General features: G+C 36.8%; 1 protein-coding gene across 14 annotated transcripts in view; it reads right to left on the bottom strand.

Moving 5' to 3' along the window:
* LOC122823516 (calcium-activated potassium channel subunit alpha-1-like) overlaps positions 1-24,178 on the bottom strand; it is a 105,885-nt gene extending 81,707 nt beyond the window's left edge. For all 14 annotated transcript variants that reach the window (XM_044103201.1, XM_044103212.1, XM_044103200.1 and 11 more), the window contains exons 1-2: positions 23,334-24,178; positions 5,429-5,572 (exon numbers count right to left, since the gene is read on the bottom strand). In XM_044103201.1, coding sequence (XP_043959136.1) covers positions 5,429-5,572; positions 23,334-23,567 — 378 coding nt within the window. In that variant the 5' untranslated portion in view covers positions 23,568-24,178. The remainder of the gene's footprint in view (positions 1-5,428; positions 5,573-23,333) is intronic.
* Between the last annotated feature and the right edge of the window lie 381 nt (positions 24,179-24,559).

Raw genomic sequence — 24,559 nt, forward strand, 5'->3', positions numbered from 1 at the left:
CAAAATTCTGTTTTGTAACTTTAGCATGTTTCCTGTACTATACTTCTCTGGCATGCTGAATGTAAATTTCAAGGGCCAAATCCTGATTAATGGTGATCCCTTCTTGTTTTGTATTTGTTCTCAAAAATGATCACAATGTGCTGAGGTTAATGGTCTCTTTGTACTTATAAGTGATTAACTTTTAAGTCAAAAATCCAGTCTTTTTGCATACCGAGCAGGTTCATTTGTCAAATTAAAAGTACATTTTGAATAAAAATATGAATAACAACCTTTAATCAGGTATTAAACATACTTTTCATTAAACCTACATTGTTTATAAAAATCTTTTTTTTATCTGATATAATATTCTAATCTTAAATGTCTCACTTCTTGTTCCAATTCTTTCCACAGTTGCTCCACACCTAACTCACTCATCCTTGTTCTTCTGGATCTTGCTTTGAGCAAATGGAGGAGACCATCTTCCCCCCAATTTTAGGAAATTTCATCTTATGCTGCAGCATTAACAGCTAATTTCTCTGGAAATAAATTACCACACCAAGCCCCTGAGAAATAACAACACCGCACCAAGCTTTCCACTGACCACACTACATGTTGGCATCTATCAGTCTCCCCGGGACAGAGAAGACTGACTCGTCTCTCCAGAGATAATGTCTCTACCACTTTAGTCCAATTTCTAGTGTGCTTTACACCACTGCATCCAGCGCTTTGCACTAATCTTTGTTTGGGTGTGGCTGTTTGGCCAGTCCATTAATACTTGGAGCTTATATGAAGACAGCACAAAGTCTGGAAGCCTATAGCCATTATCTCTGCAGAAAATATCATGTGCAGACAGTTGATGACTGCTTCACACTAGTAAGTGTCCACTGCGCTGCGGTTTCATCAAGTGCATTAAATGAATTCACGCCCACTTGCTGCCAAAATTAAGTAAGCTCTGCATTGGCAGCACATAATTTGGCAGCACAGTTGTCAACCAGGAAAAGACCGCCCTGATCCTTGCTCAGGGCAAGGACTCCCTGAGGTCTTCTTTACTGTGAGCTTCTCACTCTGACGTTTTCAGCGATCCAGAACACAAAGCATCAGTTTTCTGTTTTACATCAGTCAGCAAGCTAATATCTTTGGCAAAGTCAGACATGAATATGACACTGAAGTAGCAAAATGAAATTATTTTTGTGAAAATCCAAATAAAGAAACAATGTTTTTGTTGTACAATAAAACCTTTTAATATAATAAAATGCTTTGCAAATAATTTCACATGCATCAGACCTCTTTACCCTGTACTCAAAGTGCACTGTTAACTCACACAAAAAAAACCCTGCAATATTTGTGTTGCTGACAAGATTTTGGCCTTGACTTTTAGTGTAAAACAGACATGGTTTTAACATTGATGAGATTTTCAACTGCTACACAATATTTGGAAAGATTGAATGTTTGAACTCATATTTTGGGATTTTGTCATTAGTTTTCGTATTTGTTGCTGGGAAAGCTTCTGAGTCATTATGATTATGGTCATTTGGGAGCAAATGGTTGCCTGTGGGGTACAGGTGCGGTTTAAAATTTAGAAGATCATTAAAAAGTTAATTCATCTCAACAATTCAACTCCAAAAGTGAAACTCGTTTCTCAGAAAACTCACCCCAGTGAGACACATATCAAGTGCTTATTTCTGCTGCAGCAAATCAAAAGTCAAATTCCAGTTTCAGTTTCAGGAAGGGAGAAAAGGAGGAAAGACACAAAGGAAAGGAAAATATGAACTGACAAAAGAACAGAAGGAAATAAAGAAAAACGACAAGAAGAAAATGAAGACGGATGAACAAAAGAAAATCCAAATCTAAAAATACTTTCATACTCATTTATTTTCAATGCTTCTCAAGACTTGGAAAATCATTCAATCAGATTCCATAGGAAACCTCCTAACCTTCGTTTAATAACTGTGATATCACTGCACTTGATTGACCAGCAAGATTAGCAGATCAATCCTCCACAGACAATCTCTGGGCTATTTTCAAAAACAATAGAGATTGTCTCCAATAATGGACACTGGCTGAAGAGAGCTTGGTTTCATTAATCCTAGTAGAGCCATATTACGATCGTCTCCAAGCAAAACCCCATTGATGAAGTAATTATTGCATCGTGCTCTGTACAGAACATGGACAAACACAATGTTTTCGTCAGCTGTAAGCCATAAACAGATAAAAACAAGTAAAAGTGCTCTGTGATATAAATTTATACACATTAAGTTTTACTTTTTTAACTGGATCACTAAAATAAACAAACTTCTCAGGCTTTTATTAAGCTGCACCTGTATCTGTCCTCGGTGACACTCTAGTTTTGACTAAGAGCAAGGAACGTTTCTACATAAGAGTAGCTGAAAACAGTCGGGTATCATTTTCTCTGTTCAGACCTGGTGTTATCATGTGTCCAAGGTGAGCCAACCCCATGTAGAATGCTTTAGTTACATGTGCTCACACCTGGCATTACAATGCAATCTGAGTGACCATTTACAATTTGGTGGGATCAGATTTATTACAACTACGCGAGCTTCTCGGAGCAAACAAACAAAGCACTGTTATGTTTTATTCACTCCTATTTTGTATGTTTAATTGCTAAGAGAGAGCTTTTCAAAAGCAGCTAAAATGTTTATGGTTTAATTTGTTTCCTATTCTGTCATTATTTATTTCTATTAAACTTTGTATTTTATTAAAATAGCAAAATACTACAATTATCTAAATAAGTTATTTTACACAAGAGAGGAAGGATTAAAGACATAAAAAGACTGATGAGCACAAAGGAGGAAGGAAGCAATAAAATGCCAGAAAAAAGAAGGAAAGATTTGAGAGAAAGGAAGAAGCAAGGAAGGAAAGATAAAGGACACAAGGAAAAAAGGGAGATTGAAAGATCAAAAGAGGAATCAAGCCTGGAAAAACAAAAACTTTCAATACTTATACAGATCTGGAAAATGCTGGAAAAATCCAGAAGTGTGGAGACTGTCCAGAAGTGTGTATTAACCAGGTTATAGATTAATTATTATACTCATTTAACTTCAACTGACAAACAGAACTGATACACAAAAAAATGATCTTTCTCAAAATCTTATTTTTATACCAAACAGTCAAACAATGGTTTAGGTTGCTTGCAAACATCAAGGAAAGGTATTTTAGATGCTGTAATAGCAGAATAACAAACACACAGAAGGACACGCAGATACAACACCACCAGATTACACTATTCCCCCTTTTACTTAAGCCAGATTGCTCGTATTTCCCCAATACAACTGCCTCTCAGATGGCCTGAAAATAGGCTTTAATGTGTGCCCTAAAAAGGCAGAAAGAGAAAACACACATCTGCTGTGTTTAGGTAAGCTGCAGTTGCTATGGTTACAGATGAGCACTAACTAAACAGTTGTGTGTCAAGTCATCGTTGAACTAGAGCGCCTGAGCTGCACATTCACACATTTACTCACACAGAAATTCTCGAATTGAGATAAGCTTTTATTTTCAGAAAAATACTTTAATAAAATATCACTAAGCTTAAGCATAATTTCCATCGGCTCAAGCAGGCCCAAATTTGGGTCCCGCAGCACTTCTGCTAACAAGCTCGATCTAAGCACATGCTGTATAATAATCAATATAGAGATACTGATATATATGTAACAGGCAAAAAGATAATCTAATATATATATATATATTAGATTATCAGACCCTAATTAGATGCTAACAGAGTCACACATGATCCTACCCACAAACTACCAATCAGATTACAACCCAAACTGCTGTTTCCAACAATACCCGAATCACAATGCTATGTGCAAAACTCACTGAACCAGCAGCCAAAGAAGACAAAAAAAAAAAAAAAAAAAAAAAACATTGCTAATTTAACGAATCTAAAAACCTAAATTTAGTCCTACATAGATTATGTCTCTGTCATAATCCATGTTAAAGTAAATATTTGCATTCAGGTCCTATAATCCATTGTCCTTGTGTCACACTGATGCGATTCCTCACTATTTTCAACTTTTCTGTTTCCTTGAATACCGCCTACAAACTCAAAGGGTCGTTCCTTGACTTGCGCGCAGCTACAGCTTTCCCTCATTTAAGCAATTCATTTTCGCTCGTTGTGATTGGTGAATGATGTTGCTATGGTATTTTGGAATCCCCCCTGATTCTATTGGCTATTGAATGTGTCAATCACCCAATCAACCAATGGGCTGCAGAGAATCTGCCCCGTGTTTGGTTTTATGACTCAGTGCTCTATGGTTCTATAACCAGAGCAACGCGGGCTGTAGGTTTTAGTAGTACTTCACTCTTATATTGTTTCAAAAAACATTGTTATTAATTACTAATAATATTTATAGCAAGATATAAGATGGAAAAAAAAAATTAGAAAAAAATGAGAGAAATTTGTAACTGCACACATGGTGCCAAAATGGCATATTTGGAATGTTCGCCTGGAATTTTATCAACCAATACCTTTCTAAAGTGTCTGTGCTTAATTTTTTAAAAATACTTCTACTCTATTTTCTATTTTGATTGTATTCTATGTGTAGAGTCTTTATTTTAAAATACTTATACAGTACATATTCTATATTATATGTTTGAAATGAACATTCTTCCTTAGTAGTCATAGATTTTGCTTTCCTTTTTAACATTTTATAAACTATAATATTTTGTAACAGTTGCCTGTACTTCTTACCCACCGTTAAAGAGCAACAACTTCTGTGTGCTTGCCAAAAAAATAAATGTTGCACCACATTTAAAAAGACTGAGAGAAATTGGGATCAAGGCTGAAGTACTGCGGCAAATCTTGGCATGGTGCTCCCACCATTTTATTTCATCACCCCTGAGTCTTCCAGTGCCAAGCGTTTATGGCCAAGTTCATCAAACACCTTCAAGATTAAATTATGACATTCAGCTTCTTAACTAGATGTCACCAAAAAGGGTTTGGGTTTTTTTTCAGCCAAAAATTAAACTCAGGAGAGTTTCTTGCAATGCAATATAAAGATAATAAGATAAAGTCGTGGTGCCACAAACAGTTTGACAAACCAGGGACTTTCATATCACAGATGCAATTTTGAAATGACGTCCTCCAAAGCAAATATATCTGTTTATCTCTGCTGTCTGCAGACTTTATGGAGGGTATGACCTTAATACACTCCCTAAATCTCTTTCCTGGCAAACAAGATATACAAGTCAACAGTTTACAGGATAAAAAATTAAAAGCATGTCCAGTTTGCTCACCTAGAGCCGAGGCACAGCATATCTTATGATAATCATGATTCCGAGCAAATCAAAAGCACAGCAAGAAACTCAACACTGGCAGGTTGTCACAACAAAATCCAGGGGTGATAGTGATTATCTGTCAAGAATCATTTGAATAACCAAGCAACAGTCTGCTCCTGAAGTGACAGAAGATGGTGGAAGAGTGTGAACTCACCAGGACTCTTCCCGTCAGCGTCTGGGCAGATATCATGACTCCGGCCCAGTCTTTTACCGACGTCATCCAGCCCACCTCGCTCGCCGCAGCGTCCTCTTTGTCCGTACGCTTAATGCCATCGCCCGTCGTGATCCGGTGTACGACCTGAAAGGAGATGCACAGTTAGGACTTCACCATTAAATATGAAACTTATAAAAACATGTAACTAGAAACAATCTCAGGGAAACGCAATCTGCTGTTTGGTAATTGTTCCACTAATGCTGTGCTGGTTTACGTAATGTTTTATGCGGTTCTTTTATTTGTCCCCTCTGTGAAAACCAGACAATGTGAACGAAATAATGTGGTTAATTAATCAACCCTACATCAGACTTTCTATTCTAAAATTGACATCGACTGTAATCTTTCATACTCTACTTTATGGAAATATACTCCAATGTGATCTAAAACCATAGGGTTGCCCATAAACCTTCTTGTTTCATCAGGGATCATAATCTGTCATAATTTATGTAATTTAACTGATCATAACCTGGGTTATAATGAAATCAAAAGAAAAATAGTAAAAAAAAATAATAATAATAATAATAATATGTAAGAATTTTAATAAATTATGTTAGCTTACAATCTTTGTTATCTGAAAATCCTGTTTGAATCCTCTTTCCAAAATGGCACACACATTCATGCACAAGAACGAAGTTGGGATGAAATGTCAATGTACTTAGTGCAAAGATCATTCATACCCCTGTCAGATTTTGACATTATTTGCATTCAAAAGAGAATAGGCGCTCTTTTTTCGCCCCAGCCTTATTAATATCTGATAATTTTCCTGAAAATTGTATATTTTTGGGTAGTTTTTATGGGATCATACTGTCTTTTAAATAATTTCTTGATATTACTTATTGAATTAGCTTCTACATAAAAAACATAAATAACACAATCAAGAGCTGGAATAATAACTGATGTTTTCTGAATTTGGGCTGTGTAAAAAAATAAATAAATAAATAAAAAATCATGCAAACAATAATTCAGAAATGGAAAAAAATGCTATTCTATATTTAACAACCAGGTTCAATGCCTCCAAAACAAACCTACGCACATGTTTGCACAGATGCATTTGGTAAACATTCAGGGAGAGAGAGTGGCAAAGACACTCCAGGAGTGTATCCATGGCAGCCACTGAGCTACTGGTGTTTCTGCTTCACTGAGTGGGCTGCCTGCACGCCTGCCTCTCTGACTGACAGTCTTTCTTACTGCTTTTCCATCTGTCTGGTGGGACTGTGATGATTCACGGAGCAGGAAATCAAGACAGGATGCAGAGGTTAGCCATGTTCCCTGATGAAACACCCTGCAGCCACGAGGCTTCTATGTGGTACCCTCACTCACTCATCCATTGACGCTCCTCTTGTTCAACAGTCAGCGGGGAGACAGACCATTCACGTGGTCACTATTAGCGTGTGTGGCATCTGCTGCAAGCCCCTTTTTGTGTTGCAGCAGCCATACCTGGGATTTTAGCATGCTGCATTTTCCAGATGTAGAGCGGACAACAGCGTGTCTCGGTTATAAGGGCAGTGGACTTCAAAGAACTCCTGGCACGCAGCATGTGTTGTGCTTCCAGTCGACCATAAATCTTTCTGAAGCTTGAGGGTATAGCATTACTGAATTAAATAAAGAGGTGAATTAAAAGTGGTTTGCAACACATAAATATGGCCAAAGCAGCTATGATTAGGAAAATGTATTTGTCTGCAGTTAGGATTGAGAAATAATTCTGGTGTTTATGACAATAATGCACAGACCTAAATAATGCTTCCATTTAACATTTTATTTCAAAATAAATTAACTCAAAATTACCTGACATCTTGACAATAAAGTTACTTCAAATCTACAAATATGACTTTATATTGTTCCTAGAAAACACAAAATATCTAAAATAGTAACATATGCCTGTTTAGTTGTCATTGTAAACTTTAGCATTTTGCTTTAACACAGTTGTGGCTGTGGCAGTTTCAAACTGTAAATCCTGTAACTTCTGTCTGAATAATGGTCACTGATATGAGTCCCCAGCTGCTTTCGAAAATGACTGAGCCCTCTCTACTAAATTGAAATGTATATTTGTGAGCCTTTCTTAAAGATTTACATCTGGAGTAATCAATCGTGTTGAGTGTGAATGTAGCTAGACGGTGTTACACAGTGCGGAGATGTAGGCAAGAGTTCTGACAGTGGACCGAGAGAGAGTGTGGGGGGCAGTTTATTTATGGAATTTATTAAAAACATCATAATTAGTAACTTCTGTTTTGGAACATATAAGGGACTATCCTGCATATGACTGGAGACACGCCTTTATAAAATGAATTTATTGCTGGCTTAATTTTTCAAAAAAGCTATTTCCACACCACTGCTTAACAGAAACAGTTTCTGAAAGAAATTACATTTGCATGTGTAAACTTTTTTTTTTTCAGTGAGTAGCTGAATTTAAGCCCCTGTTCAGATCTAGCTCATTCAGTTTAAAAAGTCTTAAATACAGACATTCACACATGGCAATAAAAAATTGAATGATCATATCCCTTTTTAACTGTCCAATTGTGTTTATCATCCAAGGCAAATCCAAGACAAAATGTCTCACAATACAGAAAGGAGTCAACAGTACTTGTTTTTCGTAGCAATATCTGATGAAGTATGAACCTCGTCAAAGTACGGCGGATGTCTGGATGGGAGGCTATGACTCATGAGGAGTGAGCCGGGCCCTGGTGGGGGTCCTGCTCCTTCCACCTCTCTGGACATAACCGAGTGCTTTCCCCCTCCTTGTTCTTTTTGATTCCTAGCCTTGGCCACATGTGTGGCTTGTTGCTGGCTTGATGCTAGGGGAAATGGTGGTGGGGTGCAGTGGGGGAGTTTGGTACCCTGTGTCTCTTTGGCCAGGGGCTGCTGCATATGGCTACTCTGAGGGAGTGCCTGGAGTCTCTCTGCCTGGGGCTGCTGCAGTCTCTGGGAGCAGCGCTACCTTCCCCTTGCTACTATATTCTTCTCATCATTGTGACGTCTTGGCAATTCCAGGTGACAAACTAGCACACATACATATTTACACTAATGAACCCATACAAATGATTGAAAAAGTTGATGGTCATACAAACACATAGTCTGGTAAAAACCAGCCCAACGTTTTATTTTGCTTCACACAGAGGGCCTGGACCTTCAGCTAATGCTGGAGGCATTGACTCTGTTGAAGTTTGAAATTTTACCCAATCACAACATTTGGCTGTGACGTATGTAATGCACCAGTTCAGTGTTACGAAGCTCACCAGCTTGTAACAACCGTCCCCCACTGCGAAGAGAGATGTCCCGGACCGAATGAGATTACTGTTGACATTTATTCAATATTTGGAAAAGTGGCCAACATGGACTGAATGGCTTATTTTACTTTCTCTGCTGCTAAAAACAGAGCCGGGCTACGATACTAAAGCAGAGCAAAAAGTTGATGTCATCATTCACAGCTTCTCCTGTTTGCTGATTGGCCCAGTTGAAATTCTACTAGAGAAATCCACTTCAATTGGAGAAAGCCCAGAAAGCGCAGAGCAGAGAGATTAGCATCAGGAGCTTTGGAAGGTGATGGTCAAATTAGAAAACACAAGCTCATATTTTATTAATGGAATCGATCTATTCCGATGCAACCCTGAATTAATAAAACCAATCAAGCAATTAAGATACCATATCCAGGTATCCTTTTTGAAGGGCAAAGCTGCCCACCATAGGTATGCAATCAGCTTCTCCATGTGGCATACCTGATATAGTGAGACAGAACAGGTGAAAAAAAGAAAATGCAAGGGATCATTTTACTATTGATGTAATTCAGACTGCATTTCTACTTCAAAATCAATGCTGAGACTGGTCAAAAACTATGGTGAATGAAGATCTGTTCAACTAAGGGTCCAGTTCTAACTGTGCAGCCCTCAGGTTGAAAATGGGACTGAATCTTCTTTAAGAACCACTTTTGCTACAAAGGTCCCATGTGGTCTTAGTGTTATGAACTAAAAGTATAATTTTACCCATTCTGAGGCCAAACAGAGTACCTGGAGTACATTCCCTCAAAATGCTGCAAACTACCATCTCTAACAGTGCCAAAGCAAATTGTTTAATATTTTTTATCTAACATAATAGAGTTTGTACAGTAAGATGAGTTTGCCAAATGGTAAAGCAATATATTCGAAGATAGAAAAGTCTTATTATGAACAATATAAATATAAAGTAAATATTTCTTCCACCCACCTAAACCTCTCTGGTTTAGTAATCCTCAGAAATATTATGGCTGAAGAGAGAGAAATGCAATCATGTTTGGAACCATTAGTCACAGACAAGCAGAACTGAATCAGGCCTTGTTTCACTTTCTACAGCCTGTTCAGAGCTACCCAGCTAACCTAATAACACTGTAATAACACGTCCAGTTCACTTAGGAGTAAATACAGACAGGAAAATCCAGGGAGTGAAATTTTTATCTAAGGCAGTTCAGTGGTATCAAACAACAACAAAAAAACCCCCACAATTTTTAAATATGCAAAAAGGGACGTTGCATGTTATTGTGGGGATATTGCAAAATAAAACAAATCAAATCAAACTTTGTTTGTATAGCACATTTCAGCAGCAAGGCATTTCAAAGTGCTTTACATAAAATCAAACACAAAAACACAATGCAACATAGAATCAACAATAAAAACACAACATCAAGTCAGATTCTGTCAATAAATTTGCAATTGATTATGTTTCAAATACAACTCTAAACAAGTGGGTTTCTAGTTGAGATTTAAAGGAAGTCAGTGTTTCAGCTGTTTTACAGTTTTCTGGAAGTTTGTTTCAGATTTTTGGTGCGTAGATGCTAAATACCGCCTCTCCTCAATTGGTTCTGGTTCTGGGGGTGCAGAGCAGAACCAGAACCAGAAGACCTGAGAGGTTCTGGAAGGTTGATACAACAGCAACAAATCTTTAATGTATTGTGGTGCTAAACCATTCAGTGATTTATAAACTAACAACAGTATTTTAAAGTTTATTCTTTGAGCGACAGGGAGCCAGTGGAGGGACTTTAAAACTGGTGTTATGTGCTCTATCTTCCTGGTTTTAGTGAGAACACGAGCAGCAGCATTCTGGATAAGCTGCAGCTATTTGATTGATTTGTTGGACAGACCTGTGAAGACGCCGTTACAATAATCAATACGACTGAAGATAAACGCATGGAGGAGTTTCTCTAGATCTGGCTGAGACATTAGTCCTTTAATCCTGGAAATGTTCTTCAGGTGATAGAAGGCCGACTTTGTAACTATCTTTATGTGGATCTGAATGTTCAGGTCAGAGTCCATCACTACTCCCAGGTTTCGGGCCTGATCGCTGATTTTTAGTTGTAATAACTGAAGCTGTGCACCGACTCTAGGTCGTTCCTCTTTAGGTCCAAAGATAATAATTTCAGTTTTGTTTCTGTTCAGCTGGAGAAAGTTGGGGATAATAGAGTTAAATGGGGATTGTTATTCTATGCTTCAACCCGGACAACTGAGGCTTACCCAGGTTACATCATTTATTTTGTAAAATAATCTTATCAGACCAGCCCTAAATCATAGCGACCAGGGAAATAACATCTGAACTTGCATTTGAATCCCCAAAAGCAGATCAGGGACACAGTGTGTGTGCAACAAGCGTGCCGTTTGACTCATCCGTCAGTTGCCTTTTGTATTTATGACATGAAACTTGATACAAAAGCCTCCTGCTTCTCAGTAATAAACTGGCAGCAGTGACAATGTATCTGCCTGGTTATATGAAGACCTCTCTACGACTAAGGAAGGCCACTGTCTGGCCATAGACATTAAAAAAACAATGTGGGTGAAAAGAGCACTATTCCTGAAATAACATGGCATTTAAATGAAACTGCGAAATTTATATACAGGAAGAAAACCTGTCAGTAAGATTAGTTTGCACTCTGAAACACTAAACCCCTCAAAAACATGTTAGAGGCTACATTATCAAAGACTCCAATCATCAAAGAGGGGAAACGAGACAAGTTTAGTCTGCCACTTCAGCAAACTTCTACTCATGCATTTGAGGCTTTCTGACATACAAACGTTGTTCCAGCTGTTAAGCATGGCAGTGGTAGCATCATGTTGAGGGTTTGTCTTGCTATCACTGGCACAAAGTGGTTGGAAAAATGAAGATGGAAAACAAGTTTTGAACTTCAGGTCAAATCAGCAGCCTGGATGATTTAAAATTGGACACAATTAAATATCACAACAAGCTAATAATCCCACTGACACTAAACAAAATAGATAAACCAGACAAACTTTAAGCTTCTGCAAAAGTCTACCCCAAAACTCACAAATCTACGTACTACATGTGTGTTGACTACACTTAAAAGCAGGACCTTGTTGATGACTGTAGAAAGGATATAGTTTTTATGTAACTTGCTACAGGACATTGAACAAAAAGTTAGTGTGGGTGTATCAATATATTTGTTTATATAATTATGATCTTTAGGGATTACAGAAATGGGCTGCACAGTGGCACAGTTTGTAGCACTGTTCCCTTGCAGTAAGAAGATCCTAGGTTCAGATCCCCTATCTTTCTGCGTGGCGCTTGCATTTTCTCCATGTGCATGAATGGGTTCTCTCTGGGTACACCAGCTTCCTCCAACAGTCCAGAAACCCTCTAAGTTGTCCATAGGCATGAGTGTGTACATGGAGATTTGTCCTTTGTGTTTCTGTGCTTCTCTATGATGGACTGGCAACCTGTCAGTGGTATACTTGGCCTCTCACTTAATGGCCATTCAAGATGGGCACGAGCTCCTCCCACAACCCTGCAAGGATTGTGATATTGATCCATCTATCAATAACAAAAGATTACAATAACTTGTTCACCCATCTTTTATTAAAATCCTTATTGTTCAAGTAGAGTTCCATTCCCTGATAATTCCGCCCTAAAACAATACGATACTGCTTCCATCTCTTCCCATTAAGAAATTATGCATTTGTTTGATCTTTATCTCATGCTTTGTTTAAACAGCTTAGTACATTTCTCTTCTTTTAAGGCAGATGTTCAGTTAAGCCCCAGAGCGGTGGCCTTGATGTTTGTTTCTGTTTAATACATAAAATAAGTCATTTAATTTCTTTCCACCAAATTAACTTTTATTTTATTTTGTATTTCTTACTAACAAGATCATAAACAATTTGGCTTGATGTACGAGTTTGTCTCCGCTCTTTCGTTGTACTAATGAATACAGTAACATAGGCAGAGCTGAGGGAAGCAATAGTCGTTAAGTAGACCTAATTGGCATCACGCTGTTATCCCTCAGCACTTTGATGACCAAGTTTAAAAATGTAAGCTGAAAAACACATCGGCCACGACTGTCTACTGTTAATGCCACTAAAAGCCGAGTTCAAAGAATAATGATCTGTGACTCATGACACCGTCCAATTATTCTTTTAAAGGGTGTGGTGGCAGATTTTATCTTAAGGTCACACACAGAAAAATGCCTTCAGAGCAGCACTGAAGTGCCGTGTTTTTCACATTTATATTTCAAAATACACTCTTGGCACGTTTGTATTTTTAATTTCATTTCATTGCTAGCAACAGACAGAGACGTTTAAATCATGTTCTGCTGGAGTGTTTCTTAAAAGTGATGCGTTTTTAATGGCAGCAGGAGCCTAGTAAGTCATTACAGGCACTCGGTCTCCTCCGAGTCACTTTAATCAGTATTCTGCGCCTCCAAATTTAGGTCTCACAACCTCACCTAAATCAAGTCCGTCTGACACTAGAGGTCATTGATCAGCACGGTGAGTCTATTCCCAGAATTCACCATGATCGTTTGTCAAAGGGTCAGCACATTAAACTTTAATATAACAAGTAGCTTCAGATAGTTTCTTGAATGAATCAATTATTTAAACGTATATTAATATAAATCAGATTATTAATAACACAAGATGTAGAATTAAAGATCCTGAAATATCTTCCAAAAATCTTTAAGACCTTTCTTTCTACATTTTAGCTTATTAATGTCTCCCAACAATGAGATCTCGCAATGAATATTTTACTGAGTGAATGAATTCACCGAATCAATTTGTGAACTCTTTTTTATAGGTTTTATCATGTTACAACCAAAACTTCTATGTATTTTATTAACTTAGTCTTTATGTGATAGACCAACACAGAATAGTGTTTAACTGTAATAATTTCACATAAGTGTTCTAAAGTTTTTGAACATAAAATAGGATGGGGTCCATTTTTGTTCAAACCATTAAATAAAATCCAGCATAACTAATTGTCTAATTGTAATGTCTAACTAGACAAGAAATCTAACTTAAGTCTAATTCAAGTCATTGAATTAGAGCTGCAAAGATGTGGAAAATTGAGCTTTTTGTTGTACATTTAAAATGCTACGTGTGGAAGACAACCACCAATGCACATCTTCATTAATGCAGCAGCTTCATGAGTCAGTACTAATGAAAAGCAGTGACAAACGCTACTATGATGAAGCAAGCAGGAGGACGGAGGTGTGAGTTGATGGCGAGGACAGGACTAAATACACAATGCAATGTTTTTGGAATGAAACCCGTCAAAGGTTTCAACGGACTTAAGACTGTGTCCAGCAGGACAACACCCAAACATGACACAAACAGCTAGACGTGTGTCAGGTTTGGACTAGAACAACCCAGTTAAAGTCCACGGTTAAATTAAATATAGTGGGGCTGGCTGAACACAAAGGTGGGTCTGACTTAAGATTTTTATTTGTGAAAAAGGTTCAAAATCATGTATGAATTTCCCTCAACTTCACAATTATACATTGTTTTATAATTCCAATAAAATACATTAAAATTTGCGAATACAGATCAAGCAAGGGGGAAGACTGACTTCAGATGCATAAAGTAAATTTTTCCACATGCTGTTGCTCACCATTCCTAAACTGAAAGCATTTTGTGTTTACATAAAGGGAGATGTATTGAATTGACACGAGTTCCCATACTTATATGCAAGCACCAGCAGTTTCTATAACATCTAAAAATGCTATCAAGTGCATCTTTTGTAATAAAAAGCAGCAGGCTATGAGGCAGAAAAAAAACCCATTTGTGGTAATCACAAACCTCTGAGATCACAGATGGAGCAATGGCAGCCAAGCTGCAGCCTGCTGCTTATTTTGTGCAATGTAGTAGCTAATAAGTAGCTAATACTCACATGGGCAATTAAATGAACAGGAGGAGAATTCTTTTTCACTTATTAAAATGAGTAGTGACGAACAAAGTAGCCTTAAATACTAATAAATTATGAAAAATAAATACTAAGTTTATGTATGTTTTCTGGGAGTCATTTTTCATGTGGTTTAATTCTGTTTTGCATTTTGGAAAATTAACCATTTTCAAAAAATATTTAGGATTATTTCTTTTCTTTAGAGCAAACTATAAATATTGCATTGAAATAAGTTTTTAAAAAACAATAGCAGGCACTTGTTCAGTCTGCTTTATAATAATCAATTTGCATTTAAAGAGGGACATACGGTGCAAATGCGCAGCAAAAGAGAAAACATGCAAACAAAAAAAGACACGCGCACAAATTAAATGCGGCAAACAAAAAGCAAATAAAATGCAGCAAACAAAAAAGAAGACACCCCCGAATGAAATGCAGCAAACAAAAAGAGAGACGCAAACAACATATTATAATTATAATTATATTATATTATAATAATATAATATTTCTTCTTTTATAATATTTATAATATTATTATAAATATTATAATAATATAATATGTCTTCTTTTATAATATTTATAATATTATTATAATAATATATCTTCTTTTATAATATTTATAATATTATTATTATAAATATTATAAAATATTTATAATATTATTATAAATATTATAAAAGACGGCGTATCTGAAAAGAAATATAGTAATACTTTACTTTCTTTCAAATTTCTTTCTCTGAATCTTGCATCTGGTCCCATAGAAATGAATACTATTTTCTTTGACTCCCCCTAGTGGTCTGGAGCACTTCCGTTTTCAACACTTTTTGTATGCTGCATTTCATTCGGGGGTGTTTTCTTTTTTGTGTGCTGCATTTCATTCGGGGTGTTTTCGTTTTTTGTTTGCTGCATTTCATTCGGGGGTGTTTTCTTTTTTGTTCGCTGCATTTCATTCGGGGGTGTCTTCTTTTTTGTTTGCTGCATTTTATTTGCTTTTTGTTTGCCGCTTTTAATTTGTGCGCGTGTCTTTTTTTTGTTTGCATGTTTTCTCTTTTGCTGCGCATTTGCACCTGTCGGCCACCGTAATGAGCTGACAATACCAGTGGAGCAACACCAACATGTTTCAGCTGCACATGACGTAATTCTCTCAAATATAAATGACAAGTTTAGAGTATTGCTGTCCAACTACTAAATTAACTAAAAAACCTAAATAAATGTTCTTCAGTTCCTTTAGGTTTTCATTTTTCAAAATTTTAAAATAAAAACAGCCTCTTACCAAAAACTAAAGTCCACTGTAATATTTTGCTGTTATAAGATTTGAGGTCAGTTAAGGACAAACTAACAAAATAGCCTAAAATCACCAGTAAAGTGTCTAGAGATTTAAGTTTACTTGTAGTGCAAGAAGAAAATGCCCAAAAGCAGCAGCCTTAAAATGTTAAGGTTAAAGTAGATAATAATCGACTAGTATTGGCAATTTTTTTTGACTTGCAGAAAGCCTTCTATATCTTTAACCATCATGAAATGATTTTTATTACAATAAACACATGTTCTTACAATAAAACATTTTAGTTCACACACATAGAGATAAAATCATATGCAAACAGAAAACAATCACTAAAGTCACATTTTATAGTCACTTTTGGTCTTCCTTAGGGTTTTACACTCAAACCATTTTTTAGGTTGTATATTAACGATTTTGCTGAAGTTTATCCATGTCATATTGCTTTTAGATGAATGCAGATCACTCTATTGTACATTTAAAGGCATCAATCAATAGGGAAGCTGAAGAACAGTCAAGATAATGATTAAGAAACATGAATATATCTCAGTTTTCTTTTCAAAGTCTGTAATTAGAGATCCAGATGTTATGGTGGCAGGGGGAAAACCACCATTAGCAAAAGATTGTAAGCATGTGGATGTGATAATAGATTCACACTCATTTAAAAGTCAAAAACAAATTGAAATTAAATGTGGTGAATCTTACACAGATGAGAAACAGCATAACTACTGAAACATCACAGATGAAAATGAGCAGTGAGGTTCTGTCACATGTGAATTACTGTCTGATCAGTTCAACGCAAACAGAAAGACCATTAAAATATTATTCATTAAGATATTTCAACTAAACGTATACTTACCTACCTTGATAAAACAAGATACCATGTTTGTATACTTTATTAGTGAATAAAGATGTACATGGTTTGGCCAAATTTTGGCTGAATAATTTAATTAAGGAAAATGAAAACTTGTCCAGCAGAGTAATAAGGACAATGTAATTCCCACACAGGGAAATGCCTGTAGGTAGTCAGCATTCTCCAAAAGGGAAGCCAATACTTCAAAAACTGATATCACATCTGGGATCCCATAAAAAACAATCAATAGTCATGATTAGTGGCTATTGATTTTTAAATACACCTATTATTTTTTAATTAAATGGTGTAATTTAATGTTTTACTCCCGCTTTCATACAATCAACCAGCCTCAGACTGCAGATGGAAATTTGTCTGTCTTCATGAATAAATAAATATTTCACATTTACAAGATGAACTGAAGCGATTGTTAATTTATACGCACTGGCCATTTTCAAATAACTAAAATTAATGTCAATGTTTCTGTGCTACTTTCAGACTCTCATATTATTACTATAAATGGGTCTTTTTCCACCAGCGTGCTGCATCAACATTCACCATGCTTGACATGCTGTGCTTGCGCTCGTCTTTAAGCACATCACAGAAACAACAGCAAAGTAGCACTCAGCTGTCTGAACTTACTAAATCATGCCTCCCGAGTGTGTGATTTAGTAATCATACACTGAGGAGTATATGATTAATTGTCTGCAATTTTTCAGACTGCACTTTAAAGCACCACGAGAGCAGCTCTCAAACTGAATCCGCCAATCACCACCTGATGCTACTGAAACTTCTGAGTCATTGCCAGAGGCTACATGTTAGCTGTGCATGAACGACCTTGGGAACATTTATTCCAATAAAAACACTCAAATAATATGCCTAATTAAATACAGAGTTTAAAGTATTTTATATCCCGTGTGTAGAAAAGAGAAACCGTACACAGTCGTTATTGTAGTGCCAATGTGTGCAATAATCTCAAAAGGAAATGCTGCTACTTGCTAACAATATATTTGCACACTTGGAATAAATTCCACTCCTGTACGTTTCCACTCTTGAAATAGATATTAGTGACAGAGACTAAAACTTAATGGGGATGCTGTTATGCTGGAAAAAGTAGTAAAAGAATGAGATAAATAGAGCTTAATCAAGACTATATCAGAAGACGATTTAAATAATCCAAATACCTTTTAATAAATATAAATTAATAATGGGGGCTATATAGTGTTACTCTCCTAACTTCCTGTAGCAGCTGGCTGTGCTGCAATGCTTGTGCGGCCATCTTTGAAAGGTCCATTTTAGCATTAATTTTTCATCATTTCTTAAAACTCTGCTACAGTTAATAACTGAAGACACAAACAAAAATGCTGTCAAAAACATGATAATCTTTATTGCTGCTTATTTCTTATCCCTGTCATACAACTGCATATCGTCCTTGTGATTCAACGCCATTGAAAGATTCACAGCATTAATTATATAATGTTCCAACATTGCATTCTGACACATTTTATGCTGCGGTATGCACAGTGTGCCCACCATATACCACACATGTACCAGGTATAACAGCAGTAGCCCTATAACAACATTATTTAATGTTTTAATATAATTTTCCAAAAAATATTAAAATAATAAACTTTTATGAAAATATTCTATGTACTGATGGGGTCAATTTTTTATGGTTTTTGGAAGGAATAGATCATGTTACATTTGTTGCACAAAAAAAATAGACTGACAGACAAGATGGTGGTAGTGTGATGGTCGGGGGATGCTTTGAAGCACATATAGGAACCATGAATTCTGCACTCTGGCAGAAAATCCACAAAGAGAATGTCTGGCAATCTGATTTTAGGCCTTAACCTCACGATCACTCGGGTCACACAGCTACACAATGTTCCTCAGAAGTTTACAACTGAATGCCTGAAAAAGGAAATTGAAGATTTTTGTCAAAGTATATACTTGAAGAAAAATAAGTATCTCAAAGTATGTACTTTGACAAGATCCAAAGAATGGATTGCTGTTGCTTGGAGTGACCTTGAACAAGTTCATTCTCAGAACCGCCTCTTTCCCCAAAAGTGTCTGAATTACAGCATCCCTGCCAAGAAGAGTGGAGGGAAAAAAAATCCTCTAATTTAAACAACTCATTGACAGCTATAACAAATGGTTAAAGGTATAAAGAGGTCAAAACAATTCTATAACATGGGAATTAATATTTAGGCGTACTGAAAAGGCAAAAATAAGAAACGTGTAAGATGCAAAACACTTCTTTTCAGCGTTGAAGAAATTAAAGCAAGACAGATACATCTCAGTAAAATACCTCAACAATAAAAATTGCACACCCTTCATCCCAATACATACATAATATACAAAATAGTGGTGAATCATAGAAACACATACTTCAAATATTTGAAAGGACTTTAAGTAGAAAAAGCACACCAGCAGACCTGACAAGTAAAGAAATTGAGTATATAGAAGCTTAATGAAGTGACGGTAAAGTTAAGTTGCTATGTAATTGAGCCACCACAAAGGAAGGTGGAGGCACTCTTAATGCTAATGAAGTGACTAACGAGCTGCCACAACTTCTTTTCACTCAGCGCTGAGTACTGTTCGATTTATAAAGAATGTATCTTCAATTCCCACCACCCCATCCCATAACAGTTGTGACTTATCGGAATCCCACAAATAATTTGCTTTATTGATTACCATCAGACTGGGAAAACAAAACCCACAGTTTCAGTGCCTCAGTGTCAGATCAGTCAGAACAGCGGGTGGCAAATGACAAACGAGGTGGAATCTAGTGAAGGATCAAACAGATTATCAACTCGTTTCTATGCAGCATTCTCTGAAATCTTGTTGTTTGACCTGTTAATGACATGCACAGAGTAGGGAGGGAGTGGGGTGGATTGTTCCTCCAACACAATCTGCCACATCTCACAGCCTCGACAACTGCATAACACACGGACATTTACTCTTATAATGAAATCCATTGCTTCCTAGTTGCTTAGCAACCAAAACACTTATTCATATGGCGCATACTGTAAGCACCTGACACTGCATTTCTGACGCGTTGGATTGAGACCGATTCTTGGACGAGGAACAGAGAATTTTAAGAAGACACGGGAGGAAAGGTTGAAAATGAATGCCAGGAGTGTAAGAGAAAGTAAAATGCAAAGGAAATGGGCAGATCTGAGTGAAAGGATGCTCCATCTATGGCTCACTCCCACAGAGTAGCACAACAGGTTGGTGGAGCTCACTCGCTCCACTTGGCAAAAATCAAAGCAGGAAAACAAAATCTGACTGCTCTCTTTTAAATCACATGGAAATATTGGTGAGCTGTGGAAATGAAAGAACTAATACCAGCCTTTTTGTTGTTGTTTTTCTCTTGCATTTTGACGGCTATGTGAAATATTTTTGTTTAAAAAATCTAGCAAATTAGGAAATAGACTGCTAACTTTTTGCATGATTTAAAATTAACATTTGTTAGATGTTCACATGCCACTCAAAAAAGAAGACCTGCAGTTATGGATGAATAGCTAGCATTCTTGGAAATGGATGTCAACCTGTGAGATATTATTACAACATTTCCGTCTTTTTATGTTTATCGTCCTCAATTGTTCTACTTTAAACGTGCTTTTAAAAAGTTATATTTTCACCTTGGTTTTTATTTATTTGCTAGACAATTCCATAACTTTAATAACAAACCCACACTTTCAAATTAATTAAAAAAAACATAAGTGTGGCCTAATTATTTTTATTACAAAAGCTGAAAAATTGTTGCCAAAAAAATTATATAATATTGTCTTTTACAGTTATATTACCATAATGTATTATTTCCAATTTTCAGGAATGATAAAAAATGGCCACCCTCATAAAGCAGTAAGTTTAATATATAGGCACTGAAGCTTTAGCTTAATAATTTCTTAAACTTATATTCAAACATGCAATAAGTTTGTATATTATTGATGCATTTACATGAGCGTCGCTACATTATTCATTTAACGTATTTAACACAATTCTGTTTACATTGTTACATGTATATTAATATTTAAACAATTAGCTGAAATATTACTAATTGCACTAAACACTTTTGCTCCTCGGTTTTTAAGTAGTTTCAGACCTTGAGTATTTCTGCTTTTTATAGATGAACACTGAGAGCCTATGTTTAAAAAAAAAAATAAAAAGTTGGGATAGAAAGAAGAGTTGGGACAAGCAGTACTTAAGGGGCACTGGCACTGCATAAATACCTGCAGCCAAAAGACATTTATTAAGAAAGATTTATGAAAGAGATGTTTATATAGCAATGCCATCTTTTAATCAAGCTCCAGAAGTTTCCAGGATGCTTTAAGGTCACTGCAGCGATTCCTACTAGAACTGAACCGGTTCTGAACTCAAACTAAGCTAATTACATTCAGCTGCTTTCAGATTGAAACAGATGATCCCTCCATTATAGTATGTGTATACAAAAAGTACCTTCATAAGAATATTATAAAACCTGGCAATATAAACAATTCTATGATGCTCACATTTATATTTTTCTCTCTGATAAATGGATTATTAAAGAGACTAAATACTCCTCCTCAGGCTAAATTAGCAGCCTTCCTATCTTTGTCCTTCAGTATCAGAAGCAATAAATTTAGCTTTCATTTAAAAAAATAAAGACCACAAGCAGTCAATAACTACAAGAATAACCAATGCTAAATCCAGAAATGGATTGTTGTAAATACTAAGATGTATTTACAACATGTATAATAAGAGTTGCTATACACTCTAATTATCCTTCGAGGATGGAATAGTTGAACTTAAACATGAGACATTTGTAGTAAAAACAGTTAATTGGCTAGTTTTCATTCATGGTTATTTTAAGTGGAACCTTCGTACAGTTTAAACAGGAAATTTCACTCTGTACATAGAGATGCAACTACAATCAGCAACACAGCACCTCATATGCACTGCAAGTCCCAAACACCACAAGATTACGTTTCTACTCCTCACATGCTTGTTTTTTTTTTTACTTGAGCTTCTGGTGGTTTTCCATCTGAATGCATTTGTGCTTGAAAAAGATAAATTAAGTAGTCACAACTCTGTGCAATTCTGACAATTTATTACGGATGGTGAGAAAAGCCCCAAAACAAAATATTCATAAGGAAACCTGACCGGCATGCATGATAAATAGAGAGTAGCATATGCATTCCCCTCCCCCGTCACTGTCAGCAACACAAGTGAACTTTAGCACATGTGGATGCTGTTTATCATGGAACCTCCAAGTTCATCCACAGCCGCACTTTGTCCACAGTTATAACTTATGATAGTTGATGTTCCTACAAGAACAAGAAGTGGGGTGGAGGTGGATTTTCTTGTATTGACTCTTTGATTTGAACAATTACAACAGGGCCTGAACTGTGCAGCTTAATTTATCTTATGTTTTTTTTTTCCAAACACATGGAGAAAGCATAGCTGTTTGTTCCTATTTTAATGATGTCATTATAAGTATATTGCTTTGATTGGATAAATTCAGGTAATTTAATTTACTGTATTCATTGTGATGCCTGTTGTCTTTAACATTATTTTGCTTTTTTTTTTTTTTTTTTTTTTGCCATTTTCTACTGAAATTTTAGCTCTTAGAAAAGTATCGTCACCAAAACTTTCCAACATTTCGTCATGTCAGAGAAGCAGCCAAAACATGAATGGAAATATTGGAGGACTTGCAGAAATCCAAAGCTCAGGTGGGAGAAATCGGTTGACAGGAAAGCTATAAGCTCACAAGTGAAGAAATATGGCCTTTATGGAAGAAGGTTTTTTTCCCCCACATACCATGTAGGAGCCACAGCCATCATGTCGAACAATTCGTTTGAATCAGAAGAAACTAAGATGTAACTTTTGGCTTTCATGCAAACTTTCATATGTGGCAGAAAACCTATACCACAACAGTAATTGTAGGGAGAAATTGTTGTATAAAGCCCTCACTTGGGTGACTGAATAAAAATACACACCACACTTTTCAGTTTGTTTTTTTTTTTTTGTTGGGTTTTTTTTTAAAAAGAAAAATCTATTGTCCTTCAAATTCCCAATTACGAAATACTTACTGGTAAAAAGTACTTTGTTGCTAAAACGTAATAAAACATTTAATAAATTTAGGAGAATTGATACTTTTTGCAAGGCACTGTAGTTAAAGATATATTAGAGACTAAATATCTCATAGTGAATCCAAAAACAGGATGATCAGCATAACTTAATCAAACGCATTGCTGATGGAGATTGTGCCATCTTGGATCACTTTTCTGATCAAATTACGTTAAATAGAAGTTAATCTACCAATAAGTGTGAAGAGAATCCACCTTTCTCAGTGTTAGGAGCAAAAATCTTTTTAGCACAGTTACAGTGTCACATTTGACCAAGAACAGCAGAGTTTATTATTCAGAGTCATGTTATGTGTTCTCTACCAATGGGGACTTCAACACTGATTTAATTATAAGCCCATTTTAAAAATCAAACTGGACACGCTGTTGTCACGCACTGCTCGACTCACCAGGATTAAAACTCGTGATAAATTTCCACCCGTGGGAGCCATGCCTCACCAAACCTACCTTTTTCTTGGCGTTACAGTGACAGCACACGGTCCACAGGTACTTCAGGGTCCTCCACAGGAGGATAATGAAGAGCCCCCCGAAGAAAGTGACCATGGAGGAAGCGAGGAAAGCCCACCACATCCGCTGACCGCTGCTGTCACAGGGCACGTCGGGCGAGAACGGGATGACCACATTCATCTTGGATGTATAGATCGAGGAGTCCGGGCTGTATTTCTCTCCTTTCTTTGCCATCACGGACTTCTGGTCACCTGCCGGCCCCTCAGAGCAAACAAATCAACTCGGATGGAGAGCGAGAGAGATTCAGGCGCTTCGGGGAGCTCCAGCCAGCGCCCCCTGATGCCACAACGGCTCAGGCATGTTTGATCGCCGCGCCTTGCTATCTGTTCCCGCTACCTCTTGTCTGCATTCACGAAAAGAGGAAGGTTGTTTAAAGTTAGGTGAACGGCAGAGAGACGGGGAATAATAAGAAACTTCTGAAAGCAAGGTGCGCCTCAAGAATCGCGTCCACGGCTTGAGTTGCGCGTCATCCGTTTGAGCTGTGCGTAAAAATCACATTGTCTCCGTGGTCCAAAAAAACGTAGTGTTCCCTATATGTCTGATCGGTTTGCTTATTATTATCACAGATAAAAAGAAACAGGGAGCACTGTCCTCGCCAGTCGATGATTCACTCCTCCTCCACTCCTTGTTTGACGGCGCAGCTTTCAACAGCTCCTCTTATCCTTCGCACTGTTGAATGCGCTCCTCACGGCAAAAAGCTAAAATATTCTGCAAAAAGGATAAAATAATTTCGCTTTTTGTAATTTTTTTGTCCTTTAGCTTCAGCGGCCGCCTGTCTCATCCAATTGTTGGAAGATGGCATCGCAGATTTACAGGTAGCTGGGGGGGGGGGGGGGGAGGAGCCATCAACAGCAGACGTAGATGCTCCCAGTTATTTATAGGGACCGATTCATCAATGTTTTATGACCAACTTTGGTGTCTACAGACAATAACTCAGGGGATATGTCTTCATCACCTGGAGGATACATTTCGAACCCCTGTCTTCCTTTATAAATATTTTAAACATGGAAACCTTAAAATATGCTTTTTAAAGGATTTTTTTGTTCAGTAGCGCCACCAAAGGGGGATTCAGGTGGGACAATGGCCACCCGTGTAAAACTTGCTTCACACATTCTTTGCACGAATTTTTTTTTTTTTTGCGTTTCAGTTCAGTGTTTTTTCAAATA

Source organism: Gambusia affinis, linkage group LG20, assembly GCF_019740435.1.
Source record: "Gambusia affinis linkage group LG20, SWU_Gaff_1.0, whole genome shotgun sequence".
Classification (NCBI taxonomy): Eukaryota; Metazoa; Chordata; class Actinopteri; order Cyprinodontiformes; family Poeciliidae; genus Gambusia; species Gambusia affinis.